This window comes from Leptonychotes weddellii, chromosome 5, assembly GCF_054177405.1.
Source record: "Leptonychotes weddellii isolate Sample4059 chromosome 5, ASM5417740v2, whole genome shotgun sequence".
Classification (NCBI taxonomy): Eukaryota; Metazoa; Chordata; class Mammalia; order Carnivora; family Phocidae; genus Leptonychotes; species Leptonychotes weddellii.
The window spans coordinates 47,231,405-47,256,605 of NC_138373.1; the positions used below are offsets into that span (position 1 = coordinate 47,231,405).

Here is a 25,201-nt window from a genome sequence, read left to right on the forward strand (position 1 = left end):
CAACTGAGCCACCCAGGCGCCCTCATTTCTTCTGGTTTCTGATCCTCCTCCTCATCATGTGTCATTGTGATTCGTTCATTCTCATGGCCACATCCCATAATTTTTTTTTTTTTTAAAGATTTTATTTATTTATTTGAGACAGAGAGAATGAGAGAGAGCACATGAGAGGGGGGAGGGTCAGAGGCAGAAGCAGGCTCCCTGCCGAGCAGGGAGCCCGATGCGGGACTTGATCCCGGGACTCCAGGATCATCCATGACCTGAGCCGAAGGCAGTCGCTTAACCAACTGAGCCACCCAGGCGCCCCACATCCCATAATTTATCTGTTTTACTGTTGATAGACTTTTGAGTTGGTTCCAGTTTTTGTATGAATATTGTGTGTGCATTCTTTGGTGAATACGAATCTCTGTAGGGTACACACCATGTTGTGAAATGTCTGGGACATAGGGTATGTGCATACTCAGCTATATTAGATACTGTCAAGGAATTTTCCAAACGGCCTGTACAGTGGACAGCCCCCCAGGCAGGATTTGAAGTTCCAGCTACTCTACATCCCGGCCACACATGACATACTCTGTCATTTTCATTTTAGCCCTTCTGGTGGGTTAAAGTGGTATGCTGTGGCTTTAATTTGCATTTCCCTGCTGACACATAAAGGTGGCCACCTTCTTTATGTGCTTGCTGGCCATTTGGATATTCTCTTTTGTGACGTTGCCATTCAGGATCTTATTTTTGCCCATGTCTTCTGTTTAATTGCCTGCCTTTTTCTTACTGATCATAGTTTGTTCTTCTGGCTAGGAGTCCTTTGTTGGACACGTTTATTGCAAATACTTCTCCCGCTCTGTGGCTTGCCTCTCTGCGAGGTTCCTTTTTATGCAAAGGGGAAATAACCTTTTAACGAGCTCAGATATTGACATAATCTTTGCTACCTGTGCCAGGTTGTACAAAAATCAAATTATGTGTTAGTCTTACAGTAATTTTTTTTCTTGATTAATGATGTCATCGTCTTGGTGTGCCTTTAAGGGTATAGGATTTGAGAGAGGAAATCATGTGACTTTTAAAAATTTTTTTGCTATACTTTGGTTTTATTAGATCATTATTTAAGACCTGGTGATTTTTCTCTTCCTTTGGTGTGCAAGTATGTACACCATATATGTGTGTTGTAGACAGTGCTCGCTGGTGGCTTACCCTGTTTTCATTCTCCTCCTCTTTGCTAATAGAAGCTTAATGTGTTCAGAGCTGCAATGCGCACAGTTAAAACTGCTTGCTCTCCCAGGACCCTTTGATGTTAGGGTTGGTTATGTGACATGTTCTGCCAATAATCTGTGGAGAGAGTCTGTTGGGTAGGACTTCCCAAAAGCTATTGCTTTTCCAAGAAAAAGAAATAGACTTAGCTGACAGACATCTTTTGCCCCTTCTCTCTTCTTTTCTGGAAGGTGGTTCTGAACCTCAGATGCTTTGCTGCCGTCCTGTAGTCATTGATGGTGAGAGAGACATGCTAGAGGTGGCAGAGCTGGTTCTTGGGTGGTACCATGGAGTCACTGTATAAACCTTGAGCTGCCTTCTTAGGGTTCTCCAGAGAGAGACCAATAGGAGATGTATGTATGTATGTATCTATATCTCTCTAAAATAAATGATGGAAATTTATAAATATATGAAAATACAGAAACTATATGTAATTACATAAATGTATATATATTATAAGGAATTGGCTCCTGTGACTATGGAGGCCAAGAAGCCCCATGATTTGCTGTCTGTAAGTCTTACTCTGAGGGAAGGAGAAGACCAATACCCTAGTTCAACAATCAGGCAGAGAGAGCACGCGCCCATGCGCGTAGTCTCCCTTACCCTCAACTGATTGGACAGGGCCCACCCACTCTGGGAGGAGCCATCTGCTTTCCTCAGTCCACTGATTCAGATGTTCATCTCCTCCAGAATAATGTTTAACTGGACATCTGGCACCCCGTGTCCCAGTCATGTTGACACACAAAATTAACCATCACAGCTGCCTTCCTCTGGGCCTCCTGTTTCATGAGAACAGTGTGGGGTCATTTCCCAGGACTGTGTTCCCATATATGGATTCAGTCCCTAAACAACATGTACGTTACTCAGATATTTCTTGGCTTTCAACATCACTGAGACTTGTGGCAGGTATGGGATGGTGCTCTACGGGTGCATCTGTGTCTGCTGGACTAAGATCGGACTTCGCCACATCCTGCGAAGGTAAAAGTACCTGTAACCGCGTTCATCTGAGTGAGTCCGGTGGATGCTGGCACCAAGTCACCAGCTGCAGAAAAGCCCTTAATTAGGCTGATGTTAAAGGCAGTTCAAAGACAACCAGGTATCTGAGACCCAGAGGAGTGCTTCCGGCGGGTCGTGAAGATTCTGTCACCCAGCTTATTAGACGGAAGCATCTCGCTCTTGTCCCTCTCAGGGGTTTTCCCCAGATCTTCATTAGAGTAAGAAATGACTTTGAGAGGACAGACTCCTAAATACTTGTTACGAATGTGAAACATACTTGAGAAAATCAACGATTGGGACTTCGTTATTTTGGGGGAAAATAGGCTTTGGCTTGCTCTTCCTTCTGAGACCATGACTCACTTTACACTCCCATGGGCCAAAAAGATACTTGTGTATCTAACATTTTTTTAATCTAAAAATTGAAGATTGGCTTGCTCTTAACATGGCGGTAGCTTTTACAAGTCTTTCTGCTTGTAGAGCCTTGGGGTCCGTGCGTTGATGAGGCGCCGTGGGCCTGCTAGCGAGGCGATGGGGACAGCTCGGGGCCACAAGGGCCGGTGGGTGCGGGTGGCGAGGTTCTTCTTTCCCCGCTCCCACCACCCCTTCCGTGGCGGCTGTGACACGTTTCTCCTTGGTGGCTGGCTTCTTATTGGGTTCCCCTGACAGTGGGCACACGAGAGACGGGAAGCTGGAGGAGGGAGAGGGACCTGCTCCTCTGTTGGCTTTCTGTCCCTCACAGCCCAGCAGGACCCTCAGTTTCTGAAGAAGGAGCTGCTTCCCATGGGCAGTTTTCCACACTCGGAGCAGCGGCTTCATTCTGCCACTTGGAGATCTGCGGGTTCTGCCACCTTCCTGGGGCACTCGGCAGCCGGCCACCAAGCTGAGCAGCACCCCTCAGTCTGCTCCTCAGAGGGCTGACTTCCAGCTCTGCGGGGCACCTCCTCATGCTTCTGGGTTTTCCCATTCCCTCCCTTGCCTTTGTTTCCCTGCCGTGAGCACTGGCCGCTTCCCTGGGGTCCTCTTTGAGATCTAGTGTCCTGTTTTGCTGTCCCCTCTTCACCATCTGGGTGACAGTCCAGGCTTTCATAGGAAATCATCTCTGTTGAGATCATGGCTGTGGTCTTGGGACTCCCAATCCAAAAGGCAGCCAGATGGGCAGCACCTGCACAAAGGGCAGGGGTCCTCCTCCTGGCACCCCTAAGCTCGGATGGGTTTCCCACTAGCGTGCATCAACATACATCGAGACTTTCCTCCTAGGTGACAGGATTCACCCCCAGGGGCTGACTGAGGTCATGGGGGAACCTGTATTTTCCTCGCTGTCTGGTCCCGAGGTCCTGTCCTTGCTGCCTCCCTCCTTGCTCCCGCTCTGCTCTTCAAGACATCCTGCCCATTCTTGCGGTGGCCTTGACTTCCTCAGGACCTTCTTGGCTTGGCTTTTCCCTGAGGCTCCCCTTGTCATCATTGCTGTCACTCTCCCAGGACCTTCTCCTGTCGTCTTACCCCCTTTTTTTTTTTTTTTTAAGATTTTATGTATTTATTTGACAGAGAGCAAAAGCAGGAACACAAGCGGGGGGAGTGGGAGAGGGAGAAGTAGGCTCTCTGCAGAGCAGAGAGCCCCATGCGGGGCTCGATCCCAGGACCCTGGGACCATGACCTGAGCCAAAGGCGGATGCTTAACGACTGAGCCACCCAGGCGCCCCTCATCTTACCCTTCTGTGCTGCCCCACAGCACTACAAAAACCAAGCTGCGTCATCCCATCAGAGTCCTCCAGAGCCGCCGGATGGTGTTGACTAAGTGTCCGGTGTCCCCTGGATCCCAAGTGATACTGGGACATTCTCTATCTTCTCTCCTCTTGGGGGCCGTTCTCAGCTGACTGCTCTCTGCTGACCCCGCCCTGCTGTCTCTTTTCCCTCACGCTTAGCTGTGGCCTCACCTGGCTTTGCTTGGGCCAGGCTGACTGGGGGGGGTGTCAGCGCCCCATCTGCCTCCACACTCACCAGCAACGTTTCTTACCTTACTGGGAGGAAAAGCTGTTCTTCCACCTGTCCTAAGGCTGACCCTGCTTTCTTAGCACCTTTCTGTAACTGACTTATTTTCTCCCCCTCCCTGCACTCCCGATCTAGAAGCCTGTTCAGGGCACGGATGCCGCATCTCTCTGGTTTGCTGCAGATGGGAGGTGAGAAATAGAGAATGACTGGCTGATCATCCAGTGGGGTTGGCCCGATGGTGGGACAATCCCAGGACTTCTGGCCTGACCCTGGACTGCTGTAGAGCCTGCAGCTGAGCTGAGAAAGGTGGTGAAGGAGCAGATTCCGAGGGGAGGCTCAGAACCTCCGCTCTGGCCATGTTAGCGTGTTAGACCTGCAGGGGAGATGTTGCCGGGCCGGAAGAGGTACAAGTTCAGGAATGTGGGGATCAAGACAGGTGTCATCAGCCCCTAGATGACACTGAAAACCCTGAGGCCAAGGGAGAGCTACCGGAAGCGTGGTGGATGATGGGAGGAGCCCGAGCACAGAGCTGGGACACGCCGATGCCTGGGCGCCGGGGAGAGGAGAACCGCCAAGGAGGCTGGAAAGAAGGGCCCCGACCGTCGTGAGCAGGAAACCCCAGAGGGCGTCGCATCCTGGCCTTCCGGAGCAGGACCCGAGGGGATCCACGGTGTTGTGTTACTGGTAAGTCACATGAGCTGAGAACAGAGAATTAATCATTGTCTGTGGCACTGTGGGAGTCCTCCTTGACCTTGACAGCAGCGGTTTTGGGAGAGTGGGGGAACGAAAGCAGGCCTAGAGTGGGTTTGACAGAAAACGGATTAACGAATGAAAAACAAAAGGAACCTACTCGTGTGTAGGGATAGCAGTTGATGGGGAGAGAAATGGGTTTCTGATAAATCTTGTACAAGTGTAAATGTGTGGGCTCGGTCAGTCTGCTCGCTGTTTAGACCCCTGCACTGCAGGCCCCTCAGCTCCTGTCTGAGGGGACAGTGGCTGTGCCCCGGGGGAGACTTTGTGCACAGCAAAGAGGGTGTAATGCAGGAGGTTCTTGCCCCCTTGGCGGCCGTGACTCCCAGCAGCCGGCTCCGTGGACGAGGTTAGCAGTGAGATCCCGTTTAGACGCTTGGGGATTTCGTCCCCTTTGGACTCCTTTGAATCTTTTCCTCTGTTTCATGTTGGCGACTTTGCCCTTACGCTGTGGTTGTGGGTCCGTGTCTAATCTGTGTGAGTGTAAGCTTCTGGAGACTGGGCTCCTCCCCAGACGTGCAGTGCGTGACTGCTCGCCAGCCCTGGCCAGTGGCTCTCTGGCGCTCGCCGTAGAGGGTCTTACGGATGGGCTGTTTGGAACTGGTACTCTGGGAGAAAAAAGCAAAAGGCCTGGGCTCTGTTTACTGCTTTCTACTGGGACTTCTGGGTGTTTGTGTTCTCTGATAACTGAAATAATAGCTGTGTAGAACTGCTTTGTTAGCACTGTGTGTGTGTGTGTGCGCGCGCACGCGTGCGCGCGCTGTAAGAGGCGGGGAGAAGTGGGAAAGCAGTGTCTTCCTGCGTTGCCTTTATGGGATCATCGGAGCTTAATGAGATAGTGGATTTATCTCCTGAGCTGTGACATGTTTATGGAGAAAAGACAAAAGATCTCTGTTTGACATGAGCGCTGATCATCTTGAGATACAGAGCCGCTGGTTGCTTTCAAGGGCTTAGAAGTGTAAAATGTCCTAACGAGCTCGCTTCCGACATGCTTCGCGTTCTCCGTGGATTGTTTTCATTTTGGGCAGGGGTTAGCTCGCTCTAGTGGCAGATGCTTCAGCAGGGGCTTTCCATCCGGGGGATGTTCTTGGCTTCCGGACTTCTGGGCTCCCGCTAGTGAAGAGATGCCTGTTGGGCCAGGGGGTTGGGGACACAGCTCCAGCGCAGTCTCTGCAAAAGTAGGCCAGTCACCGTCTTGTCGTTAAGTGGGGGCTTTTGGTGCCCGTGGGCCAGCCGGCTGCTGTGTGGATGATGTGATTCACGTGGTGGGGGACAGGGTTTGAGCGGTAGGGTGAACACAGGGCTGCTGAGGAGCCTGAGCACCCTGCCGTCTCCCTAATGGGCCCTCGGCATCCTGCACAGACCCCGGGGGACCGCATGGTGGCGGAGAGCCCACGGATGGCCTCCGAAGCCACATTCCCTCAGTGTCTCTTCCACCACATACCGCTGTGTGGGAACGGGACCCACGCCTGGCATGGACTGCATACGGGTAACTATTTGTAACTGCCAGTGTCCCGACAAAGACTGACCTCTAATCTCATGTCCCTTTTTGTGGCAGGAATACATAATAGAGAATGTGTTCTCTTTGTATACTTAACAAGGCAATTAGAGTAAGGGAGAATTAGCCTTGACTACACAAACTGAGCTTATCTGTATCTAGCAAGCCAGTAAGATCAGCTTTCGATTGACTTTAAAAAAGGAGTCCAGCAAGGCCGCAGACACTCGAATTAAGAGATTTCCAGAGCCTGTATCACTTAGAAACAAAATCTCCAAGAGGCAACTGAGATCTTTTCATTTTGAAAATGCTTTAATAAGTGTTGACAACACTGTTTTGCAAAATGTAAAGGTACTATACAAATTCTTAATACAAAAAGAATAAATTAAAAGCAGATTTCTTTTTAATTCTGCAATTTTGTCTACAACATACATCCTTTTCATTGATTACAGTTGAACAGAATCCAGTAAAATCATTTTCCATGCTCTACAGTCAGTTTCAGGAGCAACCTAATCCTTTCTCCCCATTATTAAACTAGAGTCCATTTTACACAACGTGTAATAAACTATTGACATGAATGTATATGTAAAACTTTACACCTAGTTAACTAAGCAGTAACTGGTCATCTGATAGCACCTGGAGGGGGTCTGCTCTATTTAGAACTAACACTGAATGAAAACGAATTGGGATTTTAACAGTTTCAACACTCACCTGCATATAATAAAATAAAAAAAATCCACCTGTCTCACAACAAAGTCTGATGTAGGTGTCCCCACCAGTCTTCAGGCTAAACAGGCAACTTCTTAAACGTATCCAAAGAATCCAGTAGGGGCTTTATATCAGACCAGGGGCTTCATATTCCATCTTATTTTGCTTGAAAGAAAGACGGATCTGTGAAGAGCTTGCAAGCGCTTGTTTACAGTAACTACCATTCCCCACCACACTGATCCTTAATCCCGTGGCTCTCAAAGGACTAACATTATGTACATTTGTAGTAACCGAATGCAGCTCAACAGTAAAACCTGTTTTACTTCATCTCTGTCTTTCCTACCAGACTATCGTGGCATTTGTCTGAACTGCAGTTCCCCTCCCTCTCCGTTCCTTTCTGCTTCCTGAATTCAAAACCCAAGTGTTGAGAAAGATTTTTCGTCTCGCATTCCCGGGTCACCCAGCTGGGCTAAAAGCGCGATCCGGGGCGGGGCGGGGGGGGTACTGCAGCCCCGATTTGAAACTACGGGACATGCTGTGTAACCTGCAGCCACGTGACCTCGTCTCCTCTGTTTCTCTGCACTTTTCCTGTCGCACACAGTTCAGTCTGATTAGCCAGTGTGTCTTTGGGGTGAAAGAAAAATGGCCCAGTGTATAATGTTCTGAATGGGGAAGGAAAAAAAACCTGTTGGCCGTAGCTCTGATCGTCAAAATACCAGCAACAAAAATACCACCCCTCCGTCCCCAGGATCTGGTAATAACATTAGAACCAGTTTTGTTTATCCCGCAGGGTTTACCCAAGTGTTCTGTGAACATTCACCCCTTCCCCCAAGCTGTGTCACCAGTCCAGTGCCCACAGGCCTGGGGAAAGCAGGCCCTGAATTGTCTGGAGTGGCCCCAGCGTGCCATGAGCCCACAGCGCTTTCCAAGCTGCAATAGAGGGAGCGTTGTTAAACTTACTTTAGGGTCCATCTTCCCTCCTGGTCTGGTAGAGTCTCGTTCTTCTTGGATTACACATACATAAAAAAAAAACGAAGATTTTTCTTTTTACGCTAAAGCTAACTGTGGTTCTGCTTTCCCCCAAAACTAACCCTGCCCCACCAGCTCCTGTCCCTGGCTGTCAAATGCCTTTCCAAAAGGAACTCGTTACAAGTGAGAAAAACTGTCCCTCCCCCCGCCCCCCCCCCCCACTTGCGCCAATAAGCACAGCGTCCCACTTCCGTGGAGACCGTGTTTGTGCCATTTTGAATAACCCAACTAAGAGTGTGCGCTTGTTAGGATTATAAAAGTATTTTTGAGGCCTTTGAAGATAGATGGCTTTCCAGTTGTGTCTTAAGCATAGCTCAAGACACATGTAAACGTGCGGCTCTTTCCTCCCCTCTGGGTTGCTGCGGACGACTGTGGTACGTCAAGGTAGCTGCCGACGCCGGAGGCATCTGGGCCCTCTGGGAGCTGGCGTGCTCTTCAGCCTGCTCCGCCTGCTAGCTAGTAGACGCGGGAGTCAACTCTTCCTACCTAAGGGCATAGTTGGGTTCTTGGAATAAGTGACACATTGGTAACCGGGTGCCGAGAGAAGTCGGGTCTGAGCTCTTTGTCACACAAGTGCTAACAAGTATAAAATGAGCCACAACAGTTAAACACTCGAATGGATCGCGATGTGCTTTTTCCCTTGGTTTCCCATGAAAAATAAAATCAAACACTTTGTGCAAAACAATAGGACACGCTTTTACTGCTTGTTTTAATGAGAGAGAAGCGCTTGTGGCAATCCCCACCTTCCGTTTCCTCCAGACCCCAGCAGGAAAGCCGTGAGCTTGGACTGGACCCCCCTGCAGACTGGGCTGACGGTGCCCCCCTGCTCCCCGCCTGCAGGCCTGTCCTCCGTGTCCACACCCCTGGGGACCCGAAGCCGCGGCGCCCCTCTGGCTCCCTCCACTTGACCATCAAACCGGGTTAGTTTTCCAGGCTTTGGCCTGAGAGAGAAGGTGGGGCGTTAAGGGCGAGGGATAAAGAGGGGAAACAATTTACAAATGGTTGACTTTTCACTGTGATGAGTTAGTAGCAGTTGAGAATTTAAAAGATTTCATTGCAGAAAGAATGTCTTCCTCTTGGCCCCTCATTTTTTTTTATTTTTAAATTTTTTTTTTTTTTTTTTTTTAAATCTTTGGCAGCATAGAACTGATTGTGATCCTCGGATGCATCTTGGACACGTGAAGCTTCCTTTTTCAATCTCCTTCCCCTCCCCCAACAGCCACTCCCCCAGGGAACATGTTAAGTGTCAACTGAGTGTTCGCCGCGCACACGCGAGGCATCCTCCTCACCGAGTGCGCAGTGGGCCTGTGAGGGGGGGCGCAGGCTGGCCAAAGCGGAACAGTCCTTCGGGATCACCCTGTACGTAAGTCTCCTTTCCTGTTCTCCTGCCACTTGTCCACGGAAACTGGATGTCCGCCACCTTCCCTGATGGTTCCTGGCCTGGGGGCTGTCACGGCACGGGGAAGCCACCAAGGTGCCGCTGAGGATTGGTGCCTGGCTCTCCGTGGGCGAGAGCACCAGGGGGACACACAGTGGGACCGGAACCTTCCAGAATGTCTCCTCAGTCAGGTTTTTGAGGGTGAAGGGGATGTGGAGACGGGAGGAAACAAAGTGCTGAGGGCCGAAGCTGGTGCGGGGTGACAGTGCGTCTGGGTAAGGCAAATGAGAGGCAGTGAGGTGATCTCTGAATGGCGTTGAGGCGGTCAGATCGAGGCCGGCTGGCTCACACGAGGGTGCCGGGCTTGGCTTGCTCCTGCCCGTACCACTGGACGTCGGCTAGTTCGGGATAGAGGGAGGAGTCCAGGAAACAGCTGTCGGTGTAGCTCCTGCAGGGAGGGCGAGGAGGAGAGCAGCGGGTTAGCGGAGCAGAGCGCCCAGTAGGGCAAGCTGCTCCCAGGCATGGCAAAATCCACCTGCAGGAGCCTTGCCGCGGGAGCCCCCGTGGGGGGCGGGGAGGATGGAGGCGGGGCTGCTCACGCCTGGCCGAGACCTCTCCGAAGTCCTGCTGTCTGGGCCCTACCCTCGGCGCGGCGCAGGAGCTTTCAGAGCTCCGGGCTTCCATAGGATTCTGCTTTTTGGAGAACAGCTGCTTGGGCTGCCCTCCAGGAGACCCCAGGCGCCCCCAGCTTTGCCTACATACTATTCTGTCCCAGAAGCACGTTCAAAACGTCAAGTGAAACGGAGAAGTTATTTGGACGGGAGTCTAAAAAATTTTTTGAATGCGTGCTATTTATTTTAAACATGCATTGTTTTCTGATTATAGAAACTGTATGGAAAACATACCAGAAACTAGAATGAAAACAAAAGACTTAAAAAGTCTCTGAGGTATGCGTCACCATGGAGGCTGGGGAGAAGCCGAGAGGTAATTACAAAGACACGCGGAAGCCCATGTTCAGTACTCGGAAAAATAGCCCCTTGCTGATCCCAAACTGGCTCTTTTGGGGCAAGAGTAAAGGTCAGGAGCAGCCCCTGCAGCCTGAGAAGGTGGAGGGCCCCCTCACTCCCCCTTGGCTGGCTGCCTGAGCTCTGCGCTCTGTTCCTAAACTGCAGGTCCAGCTTGGAGCCCCTTGGGTGCTGTTGCCTTTGTTCCCAGCGCAGCTCCTAGCTCCCTCTGAGTGTCAATTTGTACTGATTCCTACAGGGATGAAACTGGGGGCCTTGAGCCTCCAGGTGTTGAAGCGACATGTCCCTTGGATGACATTGGTCTGTGATTCCGGGTTATTAGGTCTATGTGTCTTTAATGCCTGGTGCTAGGGTTCGGGACGGACGGGTGAAGGAACGTGGTCCTAATCCAATGTGGTGCAGAGAACAGCAAGCTGAACGAGCACCTTCCTCCCAGCCCCGTGAGCGAGAAGCTGCAGTCGTGCCCATCTTTCTCATTGGCTGACCTCTCTAGGAACGACTGGATGAAGGCATTGTGGATTTTGTAAATGTTTCTCATCTGGCTTTTAAAAAACCCACGGAAGTTGGAAAACCCAAGGCATCGGTGGCATATGGTGGCCTTTGCTGAGAGTCCTGGGCCTGGAACTCCTGATCTAGTGGGAATGAATGCTGCTTTCAGAAGCAAAATGACATACAGACCCTTTCTTCTGATGCCGGCCACGGGTCCCTATTATGGTATGTAAGCGCTAAAGGGCTAACTCCCACGTACCCACCCTGACAGAAGTGCCTTTTGCCATGTGCCTGAGGGACTGAGAACGTTTTTCCGGCAGAAGGTAGTTGGATCCACAGGGACATAGGCTGTATTTTGGGAGACAGTCCCTCGAACTCCTTGTGGTCCTGGTGGTACCCTTCCCTCTCCCCCAGGTGGGCCAGTTAGAATCCTCCAACCACAGTCACTGACTGCTTCAAAGAAGGGCAGAGGCCCAAGCAAGGCCAAGCAGTCTTCACCCCAGGAAGCAGAGGCAGAGATGAAAGAGAACTAGCCACGTCTGGCTCTATGTGCCCTAAACCACGAGTCAGGCACGATAGTGCAAAACCCATTCATGTATAAAAGATCAGTTGGATCCAAATTGTGTTTCTGGAAGTTGGAATAAATTCAGGTTACCTGCTCAGACGGCTAAAGCATCTGTGGAGAAGACACTTAGGATTTTCATTCACCTAAGTCCAAATAGCCTTCCCCCTCTTTTTTCCTTCTGATAGGAATGACCTCCCTGAAGTTTGCACTTCAAAGAAATGGCCTACAGGATAGGTCCTGGAGGAGACCGATAGAGCATTTACGTCTCAAAGACACAGGGAATGAAGGCAAGTTCCTCCCAGAAGGATTTTGTTTCTTAAATCTAAATATTTTAAAATATCTGCAAGGCCTTTTGAGGTGAATAGGGGAGGTTTTGGAATTGGTAAAAATAAACAAAAAACTATGGGTGGGCTTTGAATTGCTTCCAGAGCTGTGTGACTGTTGCTGTAAAGACTGAATTTGCAAGACAGGGACAGGTATTTTTAGTTCCTCAAGGACTGGGGTTGCAACTTGAGTAAAGGCCAGTAAGATCTTTAAAATTTACTCAGTTGAATTGTTTTCTAACAGTTTGGTGAGCAGTGGGATCCCAAGGAGACCTCAGATAGCTTCAGGGACAACATGAAACACAGGCAGCTGTACCTGTGAATCCCCTGAGGTCTCTGAGGGCCATGGGTAAGTTCCTCTCGGTTCTGAGCTCTGCTCTTTTTGCGTTAGGCTCCCCATCAAGTTGGCTTCCCAGTCCAGCATTAACATTGTCTGGACTGATGGGAGGCTCTCACAGAGTCCCTGGCCCTCGCTTAGTCTGCAGTCCCAGGCCAGGGCTTGGCACCTGGCACCTCAGTCCCGAGCCTCCAGTTAGTCCCCAGTGCCCATGTGCTGGGAGTTGCTGGTTCCGTCCATAGTTCCGTGCTGGGAACTGCCAGTGGTGTGCACCTGTGGCCTCCTCCTGGCCAGCCCACAGTATCCTCTCTTCGGCTACTACGGGTCTGCTAATGTGCCCGTGAGGTAAAGCAGTAAGAGGTCTGTTGTCAGTGAGAACCTCAGAAGCCAAAGCTGCAAAATTGGTGGGCACAGGTCAAGCACTTAAAAGCCGTTAGAGCGCTTGCCCCCTAACTCGAAGACCCCCGTGCTAGGGTAAGTTGGTTACAGAATGGGTTAGACGGCCACCAGGTCACCCACTGACCTCAAGAAAACTTCCACACCACGAGGTACACTGTGAAATGTCCCAAGATCCCCAACCAGTGGCACGTCCATATTCATTTGTCTCTATGAGACCGAAGGCTCAGCTGAAGAACAGGCATCCCCAGGTTCCAAAGAACGGAGTGCGCCACCCACCAGCACAGCTCCTTACTTCGCATCTAAGAACTGTGGTAGTAGAACAAGCTAGAACTACAGTGGCCACTGGGAAGCGATTTCACTCCACAGTGAAACTGGAGCCTCTCAGGCATGTGCCCTCAGAAGACCGGAACCTAAGAGCTGAGAGACTGATGTCCCGTTAAGTGCCTGATCTACAGAGGAATGAGACTTCTCTCCTGAGCTGTGAACACCTGCCCAGGATCTCGCCCCATTCTCAAGCCAGTGAACTGGGACCATGGACACTGCTAGAACACTTGCCCCCTTTCTATGAGACCACCTTCTGCAAAGCACAAGACTCCTGTGTAAGGATAAGGGCTTACGGACAGGCAGGTTTCACACCAGGTCACCTGTCACCTCCAAGACAATCCCGTGCAATGAGGGACACCTGGTCTTAGACAAGCAGGGCAAGGGCTGTCCCCCAGGAAAAGGAAATACCCCATCAAAGGCACACAGTCAGACCTCTTGGGAAAACTCCAAAAATGGGATCCCAGTCTTGTCAAGGCCCTACGGGTGCCCCCCACCCCCCCAAAACCCCAGGGGTTTTACACTAAAAACAGTTACAGTCTCTCATGCACATGGACCAGCAGTACTGAAGACAACCTAGAATCCCAGCGGTCATTACGAGGAATGTTCCAGTTAGACAAGTTCATTCATTTAAGAAGTGCACGTGAATGCAGGGGTTCCTAAACAAACAGAATGGGATACCTGTTATAATTGGCACACAGAAGCCTCCAGAAGGCTTCAAAATTCTGAAACTGCTTCACTGAGAGATTCATTGCAAAAGGGTAATGAAAAGCGCAAGACAGAAGCGGTACCTAAAACAAAAGACTGTCTGACTGCTGGGACTCCTGCCACTCTCCTCTTCTACACCCAAGTGCTCGTGGTACTCGTCCTGTATCTGGATGGTCTTCCACCCGCAAGAGACATGTCTGTCAGAGGAGGGTCCCCATACAGGGCTTGAAGAGTTCCCAGGACTCGGGGGATTCTCTTGTAACTGCCACCAGTTATTCCTGAAACAGCCAAGGGAAAACTAAACCTGGGACACCTTGTCAAGTTCTGGTAATGCAGGAGTTACACTTCGTACTTTAAACCCCACTTGCTCCGGAGCCCACAGATGGGAATCCTGGAAGAACTAGCAAGAATCCTTACCAGAGTCCTCTCTCCCAAATCTCTGTAGCCCACTTGAGAGAGGAAGGTAAAATTTGGCATCCCTTCCTTTCCAGACCCACGGGTTGCTGAACCTTTCTCTCCCAGCGACAGCTTTTGCCCTCCTGTGTCCTGTGAGCTTGGCTTGGCACCGTCACATTGGGGCTCCCAGTATATGGCCAGGCAGAGAAGTGGGTTGAACTCCATGTACAGCTGGGGTCCTGTGCTTATTGCCAGTCCTTGGGAAGCGTCTCAGCCTCTGTTTTTGGTCATCTTTGAGTGGCTCTGGCTCTGGGACAGTGGTATTCTTTGTACCCTCTCTGAGGACACCTTTTGTGTCCGTGGTGGTGTTCAGTACTAGCCAGGAATATCTACTGTTTGAGCTCAAGCCTGACAAGAGAGCCAAAAGGATTTTTAAGTAGCTCTATGGTCAGAAGTTGGCCAGATTGGAAGTACAGAGTCCTCATCAGAGCCTGACAGCAACTTTTTTGGGGGCTTTCTCCCCTAAGTCAAAAAGAAACCATGTGCTCAGAGGGAAAGAAAAACATTTTGCAGCCATCTGCAGAAGGATTTACTAGAATAAGCCAGAGACTAAGCTCTAAAATCTGGAACACAGGAATCTTTTGATTTCCATCCTAACTGAAGATCTTGATATAAAGCAGCAAACTGAGGATAATGTAGTGGGATGGATGGGTGGGTCAGCCTGTGACGTCACTCAGGTCACAACCCAATTTCTTGAGGAATCAAAAACGGGGGTCCCTGTCTTAGAATAAATCACATCCTTATCAGAACAAATACAGCTCTAGTAGCAAAGTCAAATCCCACCTGTCATTTTTACCAATGTCCAAACCTTCCCAATTTGTCCCAAAAGGCTTGATCTGGATTTAAGCAACAAAGCCCTTCTCCGAGGAATGTTGGGAAGGTTCTCCTTGCAGGAACTTGTCTTGTAGGCCATCCCTTTCAAGTGCAAACTTCAGGGAGGTCATTCTTACCAGAAGGAAAAAAAGAAGGGGATGGCTGTTTGGAATGTAGGCAAATGAAAATCTTAAATGTCTTCTTCCCAGATGCTTTAGGCTCGTGAGCAGGTAACCTGAATTTGTTCCAACTGTTCTTCTGTAAACTAGTCAGTTTTGTATTCTCACCCTGGTCTCATGGCTAAAATTTAAAACGAAAGCTGTAAGATCTCTATGTCTGCAGATGGGTGACATTTTCCTACCTCTGGTTGGTACTGGCAAAATTAATTTGTACAAGTTTCAATTAATTGGCTTAAAAAGAAGCACTTATTAAATGAGGTATTCTAAAACTGTCACAAATAGAGGAGTAAGCCACGTATTTTTCAAGTTCATGTGATCTAGGATGAATCTTCAGTAAATAAAAGCTAGTTCAAGTTTGTGGGTTTAATTAAAATGGGAATGTCTTCAGAGAGACCTATACCTTTTATTCTACCCGCGTTTGCTAATGATTTGAATTCGTGTTATCTGTTACAAAACTTGTTCGCAAGGAAGAGAACTTTAATGTCTTGAGAAGTTTTCATGATTAACATGAACATAACTGCTGCTGATCCCAGAGCACGCATAGTCCTTCCTACGCCTCAGAGGCTGTACCGCCCTGTCCCCCTCAATCTCCAGGACTAGTAGAAAGGACTAAAGGCATCATTAAAACCCCATTAGGAAACTTCTCTGCAACTCTGGGATTTCTCTGGACCAAGATGCTGTCACTGGTTGTTTTTGAATCTAAAGTCCTTACCTTTTGAAAAAATAGTAACTGGCACACCCATGCATTTGCCTCTTTGCCAGTACTCTGACCCTCAGATCGCCCAACGAGACCTATTAAAATATTGCCACTATTTCCAGAAACCTCTCTCACAAATTCAAGAAGCTTATGCTGAACAAGAATATGACCTGACCTGTGACTCCCTTCAGGAGCCACATCCCGGAGAATACTCGTACTGGGAGAGTGTCCCTCTTCCCTGAGGTAAAAGGACCTTTCTGGTACTGCTGGCCAGTTCCTGCATAGCTAAGCCTGGAGGCATCTGCCCCTGGATTCATCTGTCCCGACTTCCAGGAGTCACGGGACCTGAAAGGAACAAAGGCAAGAGATCCAGCCACAGCAGCAGACGGCTAGCCCGAGGTCGGACCAGGCCTCTATCACCGTCCGCCTTTACTGTGAAAATTGTGATGGGCAAAAATGAGTCCGACTCCTCCACCTAAGTGTTTTTTCCCTCCCGTTTGCTCTTTTCTGTTGCTCCTTGACTTGGAAAGCCCGTACCTTCCTCTGCCGAGGGAGACAGCCTCTCAGGCTGCTGGACCTGCCTTCGCACACTCTGATCTGTCCATGATTTGGGGGACCCCCTGGGCTTTCCTGTGGCCACTTTTCCTTCGTGAACCACACCCGCATTCCCTTCGACATCAGCTGATACAGTTAAACTCTCGCAGCCAGGCTTTCCCAGGGCCCTTCCCCAGTGCCGCCTCTGCCTGACCAGTGAGGTACCCGGACCTCCACACCTCAGTACAGGCGTCACCAGGCTCTTAGGAGTGTCTGAGTCCCACCTGGCCCCGGCACAACGACCTCTCATCAGAAGCATGTGCTTTTGCAAGGCATTTAGAACAGCTCTTTATTTCAGGCTGGGAGACGGATTTCCTGAATATGCCAAAAACCTAACTGACCCCTGGCCTGAACGAGCAAATGTGACAATGAATCCATGAACAATGCTGCTTTTGCGGGAGTGGTCTGTACCCCGACAGGATTTATCTTTGTCCGGGGTGGTCATCATTCTCCTGGGGCCTGCAAGTGCCCGGACTGGCATATAAGCAGGCAGCCGCTCTGGTTCTTCTCTATACCCCAGCTGTCCACAGCCAAACTGAGACACCTTATCGGTCAGCTCCCCTGAATTTACATTATCATGTTAGAGGAGACCAGGAAGCATTCCTAAGTCAGGAGTTGCTTCCTTTGGCCCATCTCTACTTCCCTGGTTAGAAGGGGGTACAAATGAGGCTAGGGCCCCAAACTCTGCTTTAACCCATCAAACAACTGCCGACTCTAGTGCTAAGGCCATAGCTACCCAGCAAAACTCCCTAGATTCTCTGTCTAAAATTGTCCTTGCCAGTAGGCCAGCCCTCGATTCTCTCTTGGTTGCACAGGATGTCTGCGCCATAGTCAATCAACATGCAGACTTGGCTTAACACTTCTGGGGAAGTCGAGGTTCAGTTACATCAAGTCTGAGAAAAAGCCCATTGGTTACAAGTCCAGTCTGACTCATCTTGGAATTTTGATTTATTCAGCTGGTTCCCAACAAGACTGGGCTTATGGTTTAAATCTATACTACAATTGGGTCTTTCTATCTTATTTGTCATTTTGTTTTGTGATTTTTTAAAGTACTGAGTTACCCATCCAGCCTTTGTGAAAATAACAAACGTGACAGCATTTCAAAGCCTTGGGCAAGCAAATGTCTGACATGTATACCCTGACAAAGTCTCCTTGCCTTGACCCAATATAAGTTGCTCAAGTGTGGCCTTTCGCTTGCTACTATTCCCGAAGTTGTTCTCACCCTGAAGAAGACATGGTAAAGAAAAAAGGTCCAAGTATGATAAAAGAAAAAGACACAACGAAGAAACAGCGTGGATCATCAAAAGGTGAGGTCCATGCAAAAAACACTTAGCAATATATTGGGTGATTGCTGCCCCTCATGGGGGCTTGATCAAAAAGGGCAAATGCAGAACCAAACCAAAATGGAGTCACTTAATGTCGGACACAATGGAGACAATCACTGCAGGCTCATAAAGGAAAATGAACCTATCCTTAACACAAATTACAGCTCTTCCCAGAAATCAGCATAGCACACCAGCCAATCCCCCAAAGCCAATTCTGTTCGGGCCCTTTCTGAACTTCCCTGTCCCCTGCAAATATGCATAGTTTGCTTTTTGGCATTGCTACTTTTCAAATGGGGCCAATGAAATCCACTTTCCAGTTCCCTCCTCTGGGGCACACGACACCTGAGGATGGTTTTCCTCTGCTCCAAGGGACTTGTGCTCCAACTAACAACATCTTGGATCAAGGAAGGAAAAAAAGGGAAAACAATACCTAAATAACATAGCTGATCAGTGATGCTTTCTTGAGCAAGAGTGGGGAATGTGAAAGGATTTCAATCTAAAATGAAACCAGAGGATATGAAGTGAAGAATCTCACGCATGTCCCTTCAGAACAACAGAACTTAAGAACTCAGAGACTGATTTTCCATAAATGCTTGACTTACAGAAGACTGAGACTTATTGCCTAACCAGCGAACATATGCCAAGGATCTCTTCCTGTTCTCCAGCCAGTGAATTTGTTTAGTCTCTGGCTAGACTTTTCCCTCTTTGCAAATCCAGCCTGCCCCAAGCCCTCAATGCTCACCTGTAGCTTGCTACAGCCTGCATTTCCCAAAGTGCAGTTCTTCTGCCACTCCCAAATAAACTCCATTTCTGGTCATTTGAGCCTACCTCAGTTGACCTCCTTATTGAGGTTGTTAGCCATTATTGGGAACATTCCAGTTGGATGAGATCATTTAAGTGAACCTGAAAGCAAGGTTTGCCAAATGCAACAAATGGGTTACCCATTTTCATGGGCATGCAGAAGCTTCCAGAAGGTTTCGTGATTCCAAAGTAGCTTCGTTAAAAGAAAGAGTCATTGCAAAAGGAAAATGAAAAGTGACAGAAGAGGTACCTAAAACCAAAGACCGTAACATTGACTTGACTCTTACTACTTCCCTTTATCCTCTCTTACCTCTGAGTACTCATGATCCACTCATCCTCTTAAGTGCCTTTCCACTCTGCAGAGACTACATACTGTCAACAGAAGTCTGCCCCATTACTGGCCTCAAAGGTGGGCCCCCGTATGAGCCCTTCGCATAGTTGACAGGACTCTGAGGGGTTTCCTGGTAACCTGTGACCGGTTATTCCATTAAACAGCCAATGGGAAACTAAAATGGAAATTAATGGAAAGCTTTGCCCAATACTGGTAGATTCCAGGGCTGTATGCTCTACTTTAAGCCCTTTTGCTTGGGACCCTGCAGGTGAGGGCCTGGGAAGAGTGGCAGAAGCTGGCAAAGGTGGAAATCCTGACCAGAGTCCGTTTCCCTGATTTATTATGACTCGAGTCTTTACAAGAACAGAAGTGCAGCAATTCACACGGAAGTAATTCAAAACCCACCTAGCATTTTTAGCAACCCCCAAACATAACCCCTTCATCTCAAAAGGCTTGTAGTTAATGTAAAATTCTGGCCTCGGGATAACAGAATTCTGTCTTGAAGGCACTTGTGCTCTTTCTCTGTGCCGTAGAGATGTAAGTGTTCTATCTGGTCTTCTCTCGGAACCCGGGTCATTCTTATCAGAAGGGAAAAGGAGCAGGGGGAACGAGTTATTCAGAAACTAGGCAAATGAAAAATCTTGTCTTCATAAATATCAGTGAAAAGTTTAACCCATGTCACCTTAACCTTTTACCAGGAGCACGATTTGGATCCAACTATTCTTTTATAAACTGGTGGGTTTTGCATTATTTCACCTGCCTCATGGCTAAAAATTTAAAACAAAAGCTGTGAGATCTCTGTCTGCATCTGTTTCTATGATTTTATATGTCCATGCATGCATATTACACTTGTGGTCTTCTCTGCCTCAGGATGGTATTGCCAAAATTAATGTGTCAAGAGCTCAATTTAATTGGCTTAAAGACACACAAGGGCTACACAAATTATGCATACTCAGAATAATAAAAACCCAAATGTTTCAAGTTCATGTGATCTAGGGTAATCTTAAAGCTAGTTTAAGTTGGTTAGTTTAATTAAAATAGGCATGTCTTTAGAGTTAACAGCATGAAATATAAGGAATTATTTCCTTCCTAGGTTAACTAAAAGCCAAATAAGCTTATTTTCTGTTACAGAATTTGTCACCAGAAAGATAATTTGACAACTGTCTAAATGCTAATGTGACTTTGAGTCATCTAAAAATTGTTAGCAAGAAAATTAATAGGTATAAGTAGGATAAAAGTTTATAAATGAACTTTTCAACAATTATTATGCTTATGTTAGGTCTACTTAGAAAATAGTTTCCAAAACCCTTTTGTTAACTTGAAACCTTACAGCTATAGTGAGATAAGTTAAAGGATGGACTTTCAGTGGTATCAGATAATTTCCAAATAAAGTACTGAAATTGTTACTTACTGGACACAGATTTATCCACTTCTCACTTCCTTTTACAGAGGATGTAAAGATATTCGGGTCTGTTAGTAAACATGTTCTGTGCCATACAGAAAAATTTACTGTGAGGAAGAATATACTTCTAGAAGTCATGAAGTGTCTTTATAGGTTTGCTAACCCATAGACTGTTCGTGTAACGGACAATCCACAGTTGCTTTTTAGTTTTTACTAGGAATTAAGAATTCTTATCAATATATGTAATTAAAATTACTTAGAAATAATAGAAGGAAACTGTGGATAAAAAGTAGGCAAGGAAAATAAAAATGGCTGTTCCAGAATGAGGGAAAAATAGATATATGGAACAAAATCTGAAAGGATCTAAAAACATTGTAGGTGGTTTGTGGGAAAGGAATCTTGGGAAGGGAATTTGAGGTGTGGTCAAGTTGGTTAAGATGGGAATGGACTTAAGATTTTTAATGAGTTTTAATATCAAAAGCAGACAGGTGCAAAAATAGAATTTGGTTTTGTCTGTTAAAAGGACAAAGTTTTCTTGGACTTTTGGTCTGCCTTTGATAAGCAATTGTGAAGGATTCTTTAAGTCCTCTGCCTGGTCAGCAAAGATTTTGTGTCTTAGCGAAATTATTTACCATGCTTCATGTGGTCTTTTATCAAGTCTTTGGCTGCGTAAGAAAACTCCCATCTTCTCAATATTAAAAGACCCAAGTTTTGTTCACAACTACTATTTGCCTTTGTCACTTTGGTTAGATAGATAATTCTTTCATAATGATCTGTGATCCTGTTTGGTCCTGTGTTCAAACCTGTTGATGCTCTAACAACTTCCCATAACCAGATTCTTAATGGCGTCTTCCTGACCTGAAAGTAACTTTGAGATTTCCCTAGAGTGTCCCTGGAAAATCTCAAAGGATTTGTCTCTCCCCTTATAAAAGATGCTACACTAATTAATTTGTTTGCTATATGTTAAATTACGTGGGAAGCTTTGTCACATAGTCACATAATAAAATCTTAAGTTATTTGTATAAACCATGTTATTAGTATAAATGGTCTTGAAACTGTATGAAGTTTCTAGAAATCTGATATGTCCTGTACAATGTTATTCATAAGTTCAGTTATTATCTTTAAATGTTGTATATCACAGAAGTAACCAAATTTCCTTATCAATTTCATTATAATGAACTCTAATCAGATCTGAGCATCTTAAAGTGTTTTGTCATTTACAGCCACTTTTTTGTTTTACTCTGATGATTTTGCAAAACTGGGACTCATGGAAAGGAACCCTACCAAGAACTCTTGACCCCTGACACCGGTGCCAATTTATAAGGTGCTGAACCCTGGGTGCATATTTTATGACTGAGGAAGGCTCCACCTGACATCTGGTCTGGTGCAAAAGCTGGAGACCTCAAAATCAAATTGACGAAGAGAGGTTGCGGACATCAAGGTTGACAGCTTCCTCCCAGGGTGTGGCATAAGAAAGTTTCCATTCCCCCTTCCCTCTCTGACCATCCTTCCCCTAATTCTTACTCCATGAAGGTCTTCAAGATCCTTCCTGGCCCTGGCCTGCAAAGATAATGCCATTGTTCACCCGTCTCAGACCACTGCAAAGGGAGAGGTAATCTAACCTCCAAAAGACTGTTGGATGTCCCACGATACTCATGCTCCTGCAGTTCTGTCCATCCCAAACTTCTGCCTGATTGTCAACGCTTCAGTTTCCCTGGGCCAAAGCCAGCCCCTCTCTCCATCATGTCACAGTCCCTGGTTAAGAACCCCAGGCCCAGGGAACTTTGCATCCAGGCTTTGTCCAAAGAAAGGGACACCAGGCAAGGGTGACCAAATAAAACCACAGACCTTCGAGTTGTACTGGCCCCCGTGCTGTCCTCCTCTGAGTCCCAAGCCACAGACTCAAATGGGAATGACCAGGAAGCATTCATGAATCAAAGCTCGTTTCCCTTGGCAGATCCTATGCCTCCTGGACAGGAGTAAGCGCAAGCGAGGCTGCATTTGGGGACCTCTCCTTCACTCTCGCAGATGTTGCAGAATCGGCTGCGAGAACACGAGCTGCCTCACAAATTCCTAGGCTCTCTGCCAAAGTTGTTCCATAATTATCTTTCAGCTGAGGTGGTGCTATGGCCAACACCACTCGCTGCACTCGGATAGACGCTTCTGGGAAAGTTGAGACTCACCTACACAAGACCACTGCGCACGGCAGCTGGCTTAAGAAAGGGACTCCTTCACCGGGGTCTTTCTTGGACATACTTGATTCTAATTGGTTTGGGCCCTGGGGACCATGGCTCCAAAGGACATTCTAGACATTGGGCGTTCTCCTGCTCTAATAACGACAGCAGTCCCACTGGTGCACGCTTTAAATACATGTTTGCAGCCGCTCACCACCCAGCAAAGGATCTCCCTAAGAACAGAACTTCAGAAAAGGAACAAAGACAATGACCACTGTAAAGAATGAACCTGATTGCATGACCTGTGAATACCACACAGAGATTCAGCAAAAACCTGTGGTAACTCCCGAGCGTTACATTTTGATCACATCTCTTGGTGAGGCCGAGAGTCTGATCAAAAGGAGGGAATTGTTAAAAACAAGAAACCAGGCCCAAAATAGAGTCACTGATGCTAAGACCCATGTCACCAAGCTGAGACCTCAACTTAGTGTATCAGTTCTCCCAGAAATGGAGTCTTAAACTAGTCAATCAGGCATCACCTGATCAGCCCAAGTGAGGTCATGTGTCTGATAGACCCCTGCCATTTCCTAAAGGAAAGTGACCTTGCAATAACCAACTGATTTTTTGCCTAGTATAAATCCGTGTTCCTGCTCCCTTCTGCTTATAGAAGTCTCATCTTGCACAGCTCCTTTCATCTAGCAGATGAAATGCTGCCCGATTCATGAGTTGTTGAATAAAGTCAATAAAGTCTTTCCGATTTCCTCAGTTGAAGTTTGTTTTTTGAGCACCATCTTCCTCTCAAAGGCCCCTGTTTTCCTAATCTCCCAACTGCCAACTTGGGAGAATTTCAATAAAAACTCTTCCATGTCTCCTCCTAATTTGTTCAGGACCTTGTCCTACCCTGCTTTTTAGGGGGAAGTCTGGCTCGCTCTCTACAACAAAATGAGGCTCTTAGCTGTTTACCCAACACCCTTACCTGTTGCTGTATCCAGTGTTTTTTGCCCATGGAATGGCCCCTCTCCACGTCCCTACCGCCCCCCTCACCCCCAACCGCACCCCCAAGCCGTGGAAGCCAGATTCAAGAGGTATCTCCATGAAACCAAAGTCCTCCCACTCCCCTTGGAATGCTCTGAAGTCTCAGCGTAGTTAACACCTAAGTCCTCCTCTTCCTTCCTCTCCTTGTCTGGCTCCTGTTAGATTTTTCCAGCTGCAGATTTGACCGTGAACTCTTGGAACTCTGGTCTCAAGCATGGTTCCTGGAACATAGGGTTCTGTTTTTTGGTTGAATAAGCTTACAACTTTTTATCTGCTTCTGAATGGTATCCTTATCTTTTTTAGTTGACCCTTGAAATACTATTTAAATCTCAACGTTTTGTCTGCCAGATAGATTCTGGTCCCCTGGAAGCAGAACCAGACCAGGTGTTACTGGTTTTCTGCCCACTAGAGCAGTGCTTCGCAAATTTGAACATGCATTTGATTCACCCAGGGACCTCATTAAAATGCAGATTCAAATTCAGTAGGCCCAGGAGTCTAGTTTTTCAACAAGGTCCCAGGTAATAATGATGGACCACATTTTGGAAAGCAAGGCACCTGTCCTTCAGGAATGCTGGATGAAATCATGGGTGCTCTTCAGGGAACAAGGTCAACTCGGTCTGCTTTAGGTGCTTTGAAATGTCAACCTGCAGGATGCTCTTCTCTCCATGGATTAAACCATGGTCACTAAACCAGTATGTACGCAGAGTCTGGAAAGGGCTAAGACATATTCTGAGGTCTTTTCTGGGAAGTAGCATGGGGAATATCTAACATCCAATAGACACACATACATATAAACAGAGCTCCACATGTTTCCAGAAATAAGACATAAAAATAACAGCTTCCACACCATTCAGAAGTTGCCTTCTGGAAATGACGATATGGGCAGGGGGGACACATGCAGCACATCTGAGACCACAAACTCATGAGCAGTGAACGGGGGGAGGGCTAGGAAAACCAAACATTCCCTTACGGTACCTCTATTCATCAGTGCTTTGGTGAGTTGGAGACTCAGACCCATCCATAATGGGTGAGCTTTCTGTTGCTTCTCTGAACAAAGGAAAGCAGAAGAAGGAAGAGAAGAGAGTTCATGTTAAAGAGAAGAACTGACACAGACATGATTAGTAGCTTATTAATACATTGGAGAGATCAGCTGACTCCACACCCCAGCGTTAGTGACAGATAATCCGAGCATGCAGAACTTTCAGCCCCCGGAGTGTGAGTCAAAGACCTCTTTAGTTCTGTGAGGAAGGCAGCTTTGGTACTTTTTACCCATTTCTCATCTGGTCCCATTGCCGAGAATAGTTACTGGTTGTTAATGATCATTCACCTCAACCTGATAAAGGTTCACCTCAAGGACCAAAGTTGTTCCCAATTTGTCCTGAATCCTCACCAGCTCTCTGTGGTGAGACCCAGGTTTCAAGGCCAGCTCAAGCACGTAGGCATTTGAGGTTGTGCTCACCCATTTCAGGCCTGCCGTCGGTCATACATTCAGATCAGGGGAGACTGGGCATGACCCAGAAAATGTGGAGGACCCAGAAAGAGAGGCCGCAACCTGAAGTTCTTATTTGGGTGGAAGGGTCTAGACAGCAGACCTGACACTATTGTTTGAGTTCATCTCGTGCATGCACGACTGGGGCCCG

At 47.6% G+C, this 25,201-nt stretch overlaps 1 protein-coding gene and 1 long non-coding RNA gene across 16 annotated transcripts in view; one reads left to right on the forward strand and one right to left on the reverse strand.

Annotated features, from left to right (window-relative positions):
* Positions 1 to 6,765: 6,765 nt before the first annotated feature.
* The window catches only part of FRMD4A (FERM domain containing 4A), a 330,684-nt gene continuing 312,248 nt past the window's right edge, over positions 6,766 to 25,201 (reverse strand). For 8 of the 15 annotated variants that reach the window (XM_081820621.1, XM_081820619.1, XM_081820625.1 and 5 more), the window contains one exon: positions 6,766 to 10,035. In XM_081820621.1, the coding sequence (XP_081676747.1) occupies positions 9,933 to 10,035 (103 nt within the window). In that variant the 3' untranslated portion in view covers positions 6,766 to 9,932. Of the gene's footprint in view, positions 10,036 to 19,931; positions 24,609 to 25,201 lie in introns of those variants that run through there. The other 7 variants (XM_081820629.1, XM_081820628.1, XR_014145475.1 and 4 more) reach the window with 6 other exon arrangements.
* On the forward strand, positions 10,033 to 23,291 carry LOC115939313 (uncharacterized). Its single transcript, XR_004074152.2, has 2 exons — positions 10,033 to 11,326; positions 11,852 to 23,291. It is a non-coding gene; the product is annotated as an uncharacterized LOC115939313 (long non-coding RNA).